At 34.5% G+C, this 14818-nt stretch overlaps 1 protein-coding gene across 1 annotated transcript in view; it reads right to left on the bottom strand.

The window, feature by feature from the left end:
- The window catches only part of LOC136839591 (uncharacterized), a 261759-nt gene that overhangs the window by 23455 nt on the left and 223486 nt on the right, over positions 1–14818 (bottom strand). Inside the window, 2 exon segments of the mRNA XM_067105868.1 lie at positions 12033–12163; positions 13095–13251. Coding sequence (XP_066961969.1) covers positions 12033–12163; positions 13095–13251 — 288 coding nt within the window.

Genomic DNA, 14818 nt, shown 5'->3' with positions numbered 1-14818 from the left:
GCAAGAAAACAATGTAAACTTCATGTAACCATATTGTACTAAGCATATTGTACATTGTTGCTTTTGAATTGTTTGAGTATACCGTAGTGTTGTACGGTGAGCCATGTTTTATATGCAGCAGATATAAAAAAATGATGGCCCACTGGGATGTGTGGCGATATTTTACATTCCATGGATGTTGCAGTGATCACTGGATGATGGAGAATGTCGTTTTGAGAGATACGCGGTTGTATTTCATGACGCATCACGACAAGCGATCAAGTTTTTAGCATAAACAAATCTAGCAACTGCCGCATATTTTTGTAATCTACTTATGTTTTGCAAATTACAGAAGGCACTCACGTTTTAGGGTTCATCTGAAATGTGATTACATTCCATTGTCTATCTAAGTGCAATAATTTTATCATGTCTTTCCAGGCTCAAATTCAAGTTATACGAAAAGAAACAGCGACAAAATCTGTTGTATAGAGAAACGTAGTAGTGTTTTTAATCAATAAATAATAATTATTTACGTCATGTTTTGTCGATACTGATAAAGATTATGGAGTGATTGATTTTGATTTGAGTGACCAGTTTACGCAATGCAACTATCGTACTGCGGGTATCTCTGGTCCATTTTTTATCTACATCAAACATTCCTCCGAATTTCAGTGCAATGCTCTTCATTACTCCTGATCCCCATTCACGTATACCTCACAGAACAGTCATTCAAAGAGAATTCCTTCATCAATAAACAATTTCACAGCGAGTCTTCATTCTAGAAAGATGTCGCTCAATAATCTAATTATGCATTTTAAGGTTTGCTTCCTCTAAACCCTTTTCTTTTTTGATCTCCAGATTTTTTGTCAATCTTTCCGACAGTATATCTTGTGCTGCCCAGGTCTTGGTAGCTGTTGCCTCCCTGCTAACATTTTGGAATACTTTCACCGGAATCTGTAACTTTTCCTCAGTCGAATGCAAACTGTGAATGTATATCGGTACTTCATTAAGTTCCACCAAGCCTTCATTTTAAATCACATTATATACGCAAAAGATAGAGGAATGATAATTACTTCGAATGTGTTTCCTTTCAAATCTTTCTTTTATCTGTCGTCTGTCTCCATAAAGTTTTTGATACATTCTTCACTGTCAGTCCTAGGTGCAAAAGGTTGTTAATGCTCAGCGCGTCGGTCGTCAGTATCTTTTACTTGTCTGAAAATGACAGTAAATGAACACTCAGTCAATCTAGTACAGGTACATTAATTAATGTAATCAAATAATACTCATTGGACAAATATTTCTTTGTCAAAATATTCTGTATGCATGTATAGAGGTGCATGCTGGCACACAAATACATGTATATGTGCCAGCATGTGTTGCACATACATACATACATATATATATACATGCATTCAACAACTTACACAGATACCCGTACAGAAGTGCATGCCTGTACAAATCAACTTGTGAATACGCTCGTAAAGCATTTAAGGTTTCATTTCCTATTTCACCGTTACTGCTGCCAACCAGAAAAGAAATATGAGTCAATTGAAAGCGAAAAGTAGGCGCAAAATCTCGTCGCCATAGTATGAATTCCTCTCGTTTGGTCGTATGAAATTGCAGAACTGCAACGTAAATTCTCTTTGTGTATTGCAGTGTAAATTTCTCTTTCTATATCCTGCAAAAATCTGGAACCTTTGAAGAGAGAGAGAGAGAGAGAGAGAGAGAGAAAGAGAGAGAGAGAGGGTGGGGGTGGGGACGGGAAACGGAAAATGTTCTGATATGCATTTCTGTAGTGTCAATTCAAAGCCATCGGAAAATATTCAAACCTAATTTGTGGGATGAACTTGATCCATTTGTTTGGGAAAAAATCATTCACCAAAGTCAATAGGGATGCTTTTACTTTTTTTTTTTTTCTAGAACGAATGAATCATATCTGAACACGAAAGTGGTTCCTCGTGTTGAGTAATTCTGTTTTTGTAATTGCTTTTGCATGCAAAAATGAAAAGTGCATTCGAACCAAAATAATACATTAAAACAAAAATGTTGTATATGGGACAAATATGTATGTCTACATTTTTTCACCTTCTACCCTTACATTTAAATGTACATGAATATTCACACACAGACATATATATATATATATATATATATATATATATATATATATATATATATATATATATATATATATATATATATATATATATATATATATATATATATATATATATATATATATAATACACAGACAAACACATATATAATATATATATAATATATATATACATATATATTTATATATATAATATATATATATATATATATATATATATATATATATATATATATATATATATATATATATATATAATTTCATTAGTTGGCAAGAAGCTCCATGTTCGATTCTCGAGGCAGCCGAAAATTTTTAGTCAAGTTTCATTGACTCTTCTGCGCCCCTGTTGACCTAAGTAGTGAATAATGTACCTAGGAGTTAGTGGAATATGAGGGGTTACCATTAAGGTGGAAAAGGGCGCATGGCTAACAACCTCATTCAATATATATATATATATATATATATATATATATATATATATATATATATATATATATATATATATATATATAAAATGAATTCCCTGAAATGTTCATGTGTGCCCGAGGTGAACCCGATGTGAAAATATCCTCCTGCAGAAGGAGCAGAAAATTAAAGATGCAATTTTCTTCAACTTCTCTTGGAGAAGGGAAAATTGCATTCCTTTTCCTTGAGAGGAGGAAAAGAGAAATGCAACCATTTTTACCTTCCTGGCATCAGCAGGTGTTTTGAACAGATTATGGCTGTCTTGATTTAAAATGAAAGTCACACGCAGACGAACTATTTCGTTTTACGAAATAACAGATTTCACTTTGCTTGCAAGGTATTAGTGCGCGTGTAAGCATTTGCGTGATGAGAGAGAGAGAGAGAGAGAGAGAGAGAGAGAGAGAGAGAGAGAGAGAGAGAGAATAAATATTATGCATACAGATTCAAGCAAGCAAATTATAATTAAGGCAAATATTCTAATACTGTAATTGATTTCCTGGTTACATGTAACGAAGGTCGTAAATTTTGCAAGATAATGACGCCCATCAACCATTCTGCTTCAATATCTTATCATTTCGGAACACCTGCCGGTGATGGAAAGATAAAGCACCATTTTTCTTCTTCCTTTCACAAGGTCGATGAGTTTAATTTCCTCCTTCCTAAGAGATGAAAATGTGATTTTCAAATATTTTCTCGTCCTTCGGGAAGGCTTTTTTTTTTTTCATGGATTTTGCTGCATAAACACACACATTAGGAAGCATTCCAGAGAATGTATTTCAACACAGTTTCTGCTCAAGAGACTTCCACCCACTGAAGACTCGGTAAAATCATATTACAAAATATTTTCTGTTTCGTCGATACACACACCCACACACATACACACACACACCCACACATCAACGCACTCGATGACAATTCATACAATATTTTCCTCGACAGTAAGCAAAGCAATACAGATTTAAGTACAATGACGAAGCATGTTCCTTTTACTTTACAATGAATTATTGATTTCATTATTCAGAAAGAAAAAACTCCTATACAAAAAGCCTGCAAAAGAAGGTTTCACTAAACACCTGGCAAATAAAAAGTAACATATAGATGTAAAAAAATTATAATTATTACTTACAAAAATCCGTTATACAAAACCGGTGGTTGGTGTGCTTAAGATTCAGTTGGTCTCATGTCAACATGGGCCTGTAACTTAGGCAGCCAGTCAGTGGCGTCGCTACTGGGGGGACCAGGGGGGTCCCGGGCCCCCAGTCAGATGCTTGGCCCCCACTGGCCCCCAGTTGAAATTCCTTTGCAGCTAAACTTTAACCCTTAAAGTATTTGATGCATTTGCATATAGTAAGAGTTGGAAATTAACTGGAAACTGAGCTCTATAATTTCAAATTCAGGTTTACTAATTACTAATACTATTATTTACCTTCATTCACATGGATATATGCTTTGAGAATAATATATTTTACTACTCACAGAATTGGTACATTAGTTTTGTGTGATTTTCTTTGGTACCCCAAAAATATCTTGGCCCCACCTACGAACCCCCACCGATGTAATGCCAACTATGCCACTGCAGCCAGTGCGTGTGATAAGGAGTAAAATGGTATAAGAGGCCTGGTGTAGACCTCGGGTCTCAACCTATCAACTGAGACGTACAAGACGGAAACTAAAGTAATAGTACACGCCGTTTTAAAGTGATATATTGCAGCCCTTCCTTATACAAGGCACCATGAACAGTGGTTAGGGTCGGTTGGAAATAAGCCGTACTTATGCCAACAATGGCCTACGTTTTAGGGCAGCCAGTAAATGTGGCAAAGTCTGAAAGGAAGCCGAAGGCTCAGTGTGGACCTCTGGGTTCATCCACCCAACAGACACGAGAGCATCCGCATCATGCCATTAGTACTATAACTATAAGTCTGACTTTTGGGAGCTGACAGTAAATACCTGCAGCCAATATCAGTGGAGTTAATTATTTACACAGCCTAATCAGAAAAAGATAAATTCTTCGCAGATATCAGCCGAGGCTGCTTAGCGTCGACTCAGATAAACAAGTACTAGGAGGATCAAAACTTTTGGCACTGGGAAGTGTGGCAACGCGTCACCTCTTAGGAAGAGCGTGGATGATATTCATCAAAGCGAGTAGTACTCGCCGGTTTTGCGACCAGGGCACAAAAAGTGCTAATGAAAGTTCCCTTCAAAGGTTCTTTTTTTTCCCTGTAAATAAAATACGAATATTAGCGTAAACATCATATCATGTCAGAGTAAGTATAGAGAGAAACTTATACATGGCAGGCAAATGACTAAAGTTACGTTTATCACTTATAACTTTCCTTGTTGTACTGTAGATTTTGTCTCATTAGTGGTTGTTATCCAAGATTTTCTATCATACAAGTTTTTCTGGGGCACGTTTTCTATTTGCTATTTATGAATGCTATTTTCTGTTACGAAGTTAACTTCTTGGCAACTCCATCAAGGACGCTACTTTTATTTTACACGTGTAGGTGTATATATATATGTATAAATATGTGTGTGTGCTTGTGTGTATACATACATACATACACATACATATATATATCCCGTCCTTCATTCCGCTCTTAGAAAAATTATAGGATGAAGAATGAACTTGTTTGCATGGAGGAGGTACTCCTGGTCACCCAAGAAGGAGCACGCCAAGCAATCGCAATTTCCATAAAGCAAGGTTCAGTTTTCCTCTCAGACCGAGCGAGAGAGAGAGACCCAAGAAAGCGAGATTTCTCTCGAGGAAACAAAAGGCTTCCGGAGGAGAAGCCTTTGAGTATATGTAAATATGAAAGCAACCTCCGTCTTCTTTCTCAACCCTTTGTAAGGATCTCGAGCAACGGGGAAAAGCCGTGAAAGACGTGACATTAATGTTTCATAAGGTCTGATAATTTTCTGCGGTGTTTTGATATTGTTTAGCTGTTACATTTCTTTACGATAGCATCTGATTAATAAATTTGATATTGGCTCGAAGATTATTTTTATGAGTAGAGGATAAAGTATTATGTGCCACAATAAGAATAAGAAGAGAGAGAGAGAGAGAGAGAGAGAGAGAGAGAGAGAGAGAGAGAGAGAGAGAGAGAGAGAGAATAAGGGTTTCAACGATAAAAAAAAACATCTGCTGAAGTTACAGGAGCTATTTAGGCACGCTTACCTCTTGCAAGATGTGAGGGCTGCAGCTAACTCAGAAAAATATTGGAGAACATCGACATCCCCCATAACAGTAAAATACAAGAATAGCTTTGCATATAACACATTGCTGTATACTGTTTTTGTATTAGAATAAATTTACACATACATGCATACATACTGTATACTCGTATGCGTGCATACATGTATTAGAATACACGCTATCAGTGTATACACACACACATATATATATCTGTATATATATAAACTTCCTGGTAAAGGAACGAAGTTTGCAGCAAAATGTAGGTTTGGAAATAGACAAATATTAAAGTACGGACACAAAAATAGTGGAGGAAAGCGAATCTTTCGATATTTACACAGCAAAGTCGTTCATCAACAGAAGGGGCACACTGACAGTTTAATATTTGTCGTTCATTTACAAGTTCATCCGTTTAGTGACTTATACCAGAAAACAAAGATAAAGTCCTACAGAGCTACAGTGTGATTAAAAAAGTATGAAATCAAATGAGCAGTATCGTGAGTTACAACTCTTCAACTGAAATTAAAACAAAATATGGATTCTGAAGGATAGGAATAATGATATGAGGAAAGTGAGAAAATGAGGGGGCAAAAAGGGGATATGAAATCTTAAAGAATATTAAAACAATAAAAAACAACATGATTTACATTTAAAATTATGCAATTGGTAATTGGATATTATAACCCAATATTATAAGATATGACCCATATTACTACAATTATAGTCACACATTCTCTTCCCTTTGCTCGATGTGGTAACTGATGGTTTTAGGATAAATTCTATTTTAAATGCATTTGTCTTGTTACAGCTGTGATAACGGGCAAGGCCCTGAAACGTCGCTGATAAAGCTTTGTAAATACTGTATACCATATGAGTCTCCTTTGTCTCCTTCTAATATATATATAAGATATATATATATATATATATATATATATATATATATATATATATATATATATATATATATATATATATATCAAACAAAAATATTATCAATGGGGAGGCGGACACAAAGACTTGTTAAAAAGGGTCAATTTATTCCCGACGTTTCGTAATGGCTTCATTACATTTTCGATGATAAATTACAAAAGGGTATAAATTTAAATTTAAAAATTAAGCACAATGGGTTAAAATAAAAAAATTAAAAAATAGAAGGGACAATTAAAAGGACAACGTAAAACAAAACAAAATCTCTCTAAAAAATATACAATATAAAAAAATATATATATATATAAAAAGTAAGAAGATATGGACCAACCTATTCAAAAACTAAACAGAGAACGAAAGACTAAGAGATACAGTGTGCAGAGGTTTGGCTGTTTAACAAGGGACGAGTCGTTTAATCATTAATGATTCCAAAATGGCCAATTCATGCAGAGGAAAACAGAAAAATCTTGAAGTTTTACATATTCTAGTGATTTCTGATATTTCTAATTTTACTGTGTCCTATAGCTTTTACGATGAGAGTCTATGCGTACCTTCAGAAGCCTCTGGTGGATCCAATTAAGTTCCTAAATTACATTTGGACACGTCTACACACACCCGGAGGACATGTTATAAACGATCTTTTGTTTAAATAAAGACCCGATGGTGAGAGGATTAACAGGTATCAGGTGGACCTTAATGGCTCCAAACTTACTTTGGATATGTTGTGAAAAGTTTTTTTCTAAAAGTATTATCAAATAAAAATGGAAATTTAGCATAAAAATCAATTTAGGAACACTGTAAATTGTAGGTTTGAGGGAGAAGTATTTCTAGAAGCGTTCAAGTGGTATCTTAAAGACCAGTTCAGATAAAAATATTTACATAAAAAGGCGATCTCATCTTGGAATAGCGTTATTGGAGGAGAGTAAAACAGGAGGCTTCTGATAGACTCTCATCGTGGAGTAAGCTATAGGACAGGCAGTAAAATTACAAACCCTGAGTTTTCGAATATCAGAAATCACTGTATTTGAAAATAAGGATTTTTCTGTTTTAGGGCGAGCCTCTATTCTTTTTAAATCATTAATGATTAAACGACTCGTCCCCTTGTTAAACAGCCAAACCTCTGCCGGCAACTGCCCTCTCTTAGTCTTTCGTTCTCTGTTTAGTTTTAACATTGCCACTGAATATTGGTCCATATCTTCTTACTTTTTATATATATATTTTTTTTTATATTGTATATTTTTTAGAGAGATTTTGTTTTGTTTTTACGTTGTCCTTTTTAATTGTCCTTCTATTTTTAATTTTTTTATTTGTAACCCATTGTGCTTAATTTTAAATTTAAATTTATACCCTTTTTTTGTAATTTATGTTATTTATTTTATACAGTCGAAAATGTAATGAAGCCATTATATATAAGTCTTTGTTCCGTATTGATATATATATATATATATATATATATATATATATATATATATATATATATATATATATATATATATATATATATACATACATGCATATATATACTATATATATATAAATATATTATATATATACATATATACATATATATATATATATATATATATATATATATATATATATATATATATATATATGTATATATATATTATACGTGTAGATATGTCTGTACAGCATATATATACAATAATATATATATATATATATATATATATATATATATAATTTAAATACATATATGTATATATATTAAATGAAATATATTTTGAGACTGAGATATAAAGATTACTCATCCGACCAATGCTGCTGATGATAATATTATTAATGATAACAACAATGTAATCTTCTACACTGATCTTGCGCTGAGCAGGAGCAGCCATTTAATGTTAATTTACACAAAAATGAAGACTATTTGAAAAGGGTATTTTCCACTTCCTATGCGCTGATATCTAAATTTATTTTATCGCCCTAATATTTTTATCAGTCTGTGACACAGGAGGGGAATGAGCCGATGCAAGAAAACACGCAGTGAATGCATATATCTTTTTCACAACACCCGTAAAAATAGTTAAATGCAATAATCTGCATCAATGCATTATCCTTCCGTGAAATGCAATGTTAGCTGCATCGGCGCAGGGTATATGTATATGTACATTTATAAACAAATATATTTCGTTAACATTAAAAGTAATGCAGCGAAATACAACGGGAATAAAATGTTCGCCTAACAATTTCCCAGAAAGCTTGGTATAAAAAGAAAACGTAATCCTGACGCAATGAAATTTACTCGTTATTTTCGAATATTGAAGTGCTTTTTGTAGCTTAACGGGAAATGGAATATTATGATTTTACGAAAAGATTACATCGTTCATTGCATGAATCCGGTGTACTTTGAATTAATGTTTTTCACGTTTCGTCATTTCAGAATTAAAAAAAGAATTTTGAGTGAGACAGAGACAGACACACATCCACAGAGAGAGAGAGAGAGAGAGAGAGAGAGAGAGAGAGAGAGAGAGAGAGAGAGAGAGAGGGGAGGGGGCTGGAAGAGCATCGCATGTTTATTATGAACTACTGTCCTTCCGAAGCAGAAGATACCTATTTATGTGAGAGTACACAGATTTTTCGCTTTTTGTTTTTATGTGCATGGACATACTGCAAAGTAAAAGGCACTACAACAGAGAATGCAAGAGGTCTCATTTGGTGGTTCATTCACACACAATTCAAAATTCTAAATCCCAAGCTTTGGAATGCATATATATATATATATATAGCATATATATATATATAAAACTAAATCATACCTGTTTATAAGCAAAAATAATATAACCTATATATATTTATAAATGTAAATTAATTTTATTCTTAATACACAATTGTTCTGTTTATTAGTTGTATTTAGTCCTAAAGGATTTTTAAACTGATTATACCTTTGTTTTAAGAGTTTTGAACCTTTAGTTAAAGTACTAATTAATAAACAGTCCACATTATCAAGTCATCTGTACAATACTTGATAATGTGGACTGTTTGTCCAATAAAGCTTGTAACTTTTGAATAAAACACCATTAGATACCATCCAGTTTGAATGAGGTTCTAAATTCTTTTTTAGTAATATATATATATATATATATATATATATATATATATATATATATATATATATATATATAGAGAGAGAGAGAGAGAGAGAGAGAGAGAGAGAGAGAGAGAGAGAGAGAGAGAGAGAGAGAGAGTTCAAAGGTAGGCATGTTAAAAAGTACCTAAAAATATGAATGGTAATACTGGAACTATATATATATTCTAAGGAATATATACTGTATATATATATATATATACAGTATATATATATCTACAATATAAATGTACGTGTGTGTGTGTGTGTGTGTATGAGCGTGTGGCCAATTGATAGGAACACAGGAACACGCCATGGAAAACACCTATGAGGAAAAATTAAAATGCACAGTATATCCCTGACCGGTTTCGTCTTCTCGGATACCGGTGGAGGACTGTTCTGTGACGGGGATAGATATCCAATGTCTCATCCGTTATGTACCTGTCCTCTGAAGATGTCTGAACAGACTAAACCGGTCAGGATTATACCTTGGGTTTGTCCATGATGGTGCTTTGTTCATAAACCGGAAGCCTATGCCTTTCTGGCGCCACCCCCTTCAAAAAAAAAAAGTGAATAGAATGAGGGGGTGGGTGGGGTGGGGGGAAACCAACCCCAAATTATGGAATCCGAGGATTGTTGATTTCCTTAAAGTATATGTAAGTGATGGCCGGAAAGGTTTTAGGAGGCCTATGAATGAATACTCTGTAATTAAAACTCATCAAAAGATGGGCAGAAAAATATTAAAAAAAGTGTCAGTAAAGTCGTTGTGCTGTTATGGGAAAGTCGTGCACGAATTACCTCGGGTGTAGTATTCTTAAGACGAGAGGCGACCCGCTGAATATGAGAGAGGTATTCATGACAGGGATGAATAAGGGCTCATAAAACCTCTAAAAAATTAATGCAACATGAAAACATAACATCCGGTTGTTTAGAAGTACTTTTATGAAGCTGAACAATTCAGTCTCTTGGAAGTAAATTGGCAATTCCCTGATCAGCATAGGTTTGATAGAAGAGATGCTGAAGTACATTAAATATTTGTATGAGAGAACTGAAAATTGGGACGAGAGAGAGAGAGAGAGAGAGAGAGAGAGAGAGAGAGAGAGAGAGAGAGAGAGAGAGAGAGAGAGAAAAGAATATTGTTGAGGGTATAATACCGGAGACTTCTAAAGTAGGAGCATCAGAAGCATTGGTATTCAAGGAAGGAAAATTAGATAAAAGATAAACACGAAGAGAGCGGATTGTTCCAAAGGGGAGCAAGCTTTAGATTCATCAATATGCACAAGCGAGGGGAAGTTGGATTTCTAGTTGTTGACAGATCTATCGGCAGAGAGCCAGAAATTTTTCCTTCTTAGTGGGGCACAGGTATGTCTATCATATCTCCATTTAGGATAGGAAATATTTTTTTACTTTTGAAGAAGGCGCAATCCCTAGTTGTTTTAAACTAGGTAGACAGCAAGAGAGGCTAGGAATGGCTGATGAACACCCTCCATAGAATTAACGGCCAAATAACAAGATTCGTCAAATCGGGGAATAAAAGAGAGCATTTCAAAAGAGGAAGGAATATTCCCTTTGATAACCAAGGTCATTCTTTCAACAAAAGCACACTCAGCCGGACATTTGGGATTTCTAAGCACCTTTTGCAGTCCGGTACTCAGGGCCAAGTTTATGTGAAGGCAACATGACCTGTGTAAGCCTCTCTCTCTTTCTATATATATATATATATATATATATATATATATATATATATATATATATATATATATATATATACATACATACATACATATATACAAAATTTATATGTATTATATGTGTGTGTGCATATAGTATCGCTTTCATTATACCTTGGGAATATCTTACATACAATGGGAATTGTAACTAATAAGCACATCTATCCCGGATTTAAACAAGGGCCTTTGTTTTAAAGAAACTGACAGCAGTCGACTTTGATCATAGGTGATAAAAATTCATATATAACTATATCAGTATATATACATATATATAAGTATATATATGTGTATGTGTGTACTGTATGTACGTGCACGGACATGTGTGTGTGCGTGTACGTGCGCTAGGCCAGATCAACCTGAATCTTCCTTAGGCACCTAATTATACTTTAAAAACTCCACTCGAGTTACCTTGATAAAGATCCATTCTCCACGCCAACCAGTAATCTGCAGATGTGATCAACATCTGCAGCTACTGTACACTGTAAAAACGTAACCTTAAGCAAGGCGAGTTCAGAACCATGAGGGGAGACTACTCACCATCAGCGCGATCACCATCGGAGCAACGAGTATCCAAACGTAGGTCAGAGAGCCGTATCCTTTCCAGCAGTGCACAGGGTGATAGAAGTACATCGTTGCGGCCCAGGCTGGGATGAACAGCAACGGTGTACCTGAGTACAGTAAAATGTCAACACATACGAGAAAATCTTAAGCAACTGACGAAAAGGCTTTACGTTCTACGCATAGCAAACCATCATAAATAAATAGTAAACTAGCAAGGTAAATTTATGAAAAATATGAATAAATTGTTTAGCATCCGAGTCAGTGTACTATCAGGATAACAAAAATCTACCACAAGGAATGAGATAGTAAAGAAAAAGTTGTAATTCCGGTTGTGGTTGTTGATTAGCACTGGAGTGATTATGTTATTAGTCGTATTCTCTATAAATAACTTGACATACACCAACTTTCCTTCAATATTTCCTGAAATGTTAAAATATTAAACAACTAATGGTTGTTAAGAAGTGATTATTTTTTTAGGCATCGTTCATATTCTTATAAACGTTGTCCTTTATGAATATTTCCTTAATTTATCCTGAAAATTATTTGCCATTTATAATGTCTATTAAAACATTTTTCTCTGGCATTTTTACTGCGGAATCTCTTTCATCCAATTCAACCAGTACCAAGTGCCATTATGGTGCTTCTCACTTGAGAAAGGATGACTTTGACTCTTGAAAACTCCAGACTTTTGATGAAGAGGAAAAGAATGCTCTGTAAAGATTTTTTTTTTTTCAATGGCACCAGATAAGATATGTTGAAAAATGTGCTCACTCAGATATAAACATTTGCGACAAATAACAGCGAAAAAAGGAAGGAAAAGACGGCAAACAAGGATAGGAACTATAAATTCTACCCCCTAATTTAGTACGAAAATGAACTGGTCCTATTCCTGATAAAAAAAGATGGACGTTACGATGAAAACGCCATCAAACTCTGAATGCATTTTTCAGCTACAATGCACAGGAAATGCAAACCTTTTTAAAACAGATTTAACCGGTATTAACTCGCTTATCCATTGTTTTTATTTAAATGACTCACCCCATCCTATGGCGTAATAAAGCATGAAAGGAGCTCCGTCGTTGAAGATGTTGGATGTCAGTCTTGAGTGGAGATACAGTCCCTCGACGAACATCCAGTTTATTGAGGACATCTGTGCGTACATCCTCACACCTAGGAGGGTCTTGCAGAGCCAGTCCTGTGTTGAAAAGAACTGGCGTCATTTCTCAGGTCAACGAGTTGGTGTCATGTATTCGTGAAAGATGATAAGTGAAAAAATAATCCCTTAACTTAATAGGATAAAAATACTTACTGTAGCTTGATAGAATTTGCATAATCTCACTGTAAAACTAGAATTATCTATCGGTTTGATAGAACTGTTATTATCCCGCAGTTCATCAGAACTAGAAATAATTCATATTACCAGAATCACTATTTCCTCTCGGCTCAACTAGGCCGACCTACTAAAATATAGTCTCACACGTAAAAGAATTATAATGCAGGTAGAGTGTCCGATGAAATCATTAAGGAAATAGCAGCGTTTGCTAAACTGGTCTTGCAATATCTCGCAGATCACTCATTGTGTAACTTTTAGGAATCGGAAAACATGTGATCGTTTCGAATAGAATGCTGACTTAGTATTAATGGGTCCATAATCAAGATCCAAATCTATTACCAACAACAGCACAGTATCAAATAACGACTAACACAGATCATTTTTTCTAGTCTTTCCAGACCAAACTATAAAAAAAGAGTAAAAAAAAGTTGTTCGCAACTCTGAATCATCAATAATTTTGATACCTTGAAAAGATCCTGTCAACATATCAACCTGAATCAAATATTTTTCCTTAAAAAGATCTCAATCTTTATGAATTTTACAAAACGGGACCTTGAAAGTTTGTGCGAGCTTTTTATATTACAGCGGTTAATCACGGCAAACCTGCATTCAGTCACGATTTTCATGGCTTTAACTGACTATGTTGTACCTGGCTTTGCCAAATTTCGCTGTTAATTTTATTTTAATTCTGCCCTCCACATAATGGAAACGCAAATTGATTATATTTTTAAACAACGCAGCTAAAGAACGCCAAGAAAACCTTTTGGGAGAGAATGCTAAATGGGATTTCTCGAAGACTTTTCTTCAGAAAAAAAAAAGGAAAATGATAATGGCTTATTTGTCATTCTAGAACTTTGAAGAGCTGCTAATCTTCGAGGATTTCGAGTTATAAAGATGGAACATTTTACTTCAGTGTTTAAAAGTAACCGATACATTCGAATTTTACGTGTTTACATCTTTGTGTGTTCCCTGAAATGTTTTCCTTACATTCTGAAAACTTCTCAGTTTAACAGAATAATAATAATAATAATAATAATAATAATAATAATAATAATAATAATAATAATAATAATAATAATAATAGTGCTCTGGGACTACAGTATCAGGATAGACAGAGTGATACAAGCACATCGACCTAACCTGACCCTGGTCGACAAAACTAAAAACAAAGTATCACTCAAAGATGTCGCAGTATCGGGGGACTCCAGAGTGGAGGAAAAAGAGAGAGAGAGAGAAAAACACAAGACTGGGCGGATTCAACTGAGAGAGCTATGGGATGTGCCAGCACAGGTAGTGGCAATAATCATCGCAGCATTAGGCACAACACAAACAAGTGAAAAATGCGCCGAAGTTTCTTCGGCGCAATCGAGTTTTCTGTACAGCATATAATCAAGGCCACCGAAAATAAATCTATCTTTCGGCGGTCTCG

The sequence above is a fragment of the Macrobrachium rosenbergii genome, chromosome 6 (assembly GCF_040412425.1).
Source record: "Macrobrachium rosenbergii isolate ZJJX-2024 chromosome 6, ASM4041242v1, whole genome shotgun sequence".
Taxonomy (NCBI): Eukaryota; Metazoa; Arthropoda; class Malacostraca; order Decapoda; family Palaemonidae; genus Macrobrachium; species Macrobrachium rosenbergii.
This window is presented reverse-complemented; position numbering and strand designations above follow the sequence as displayed.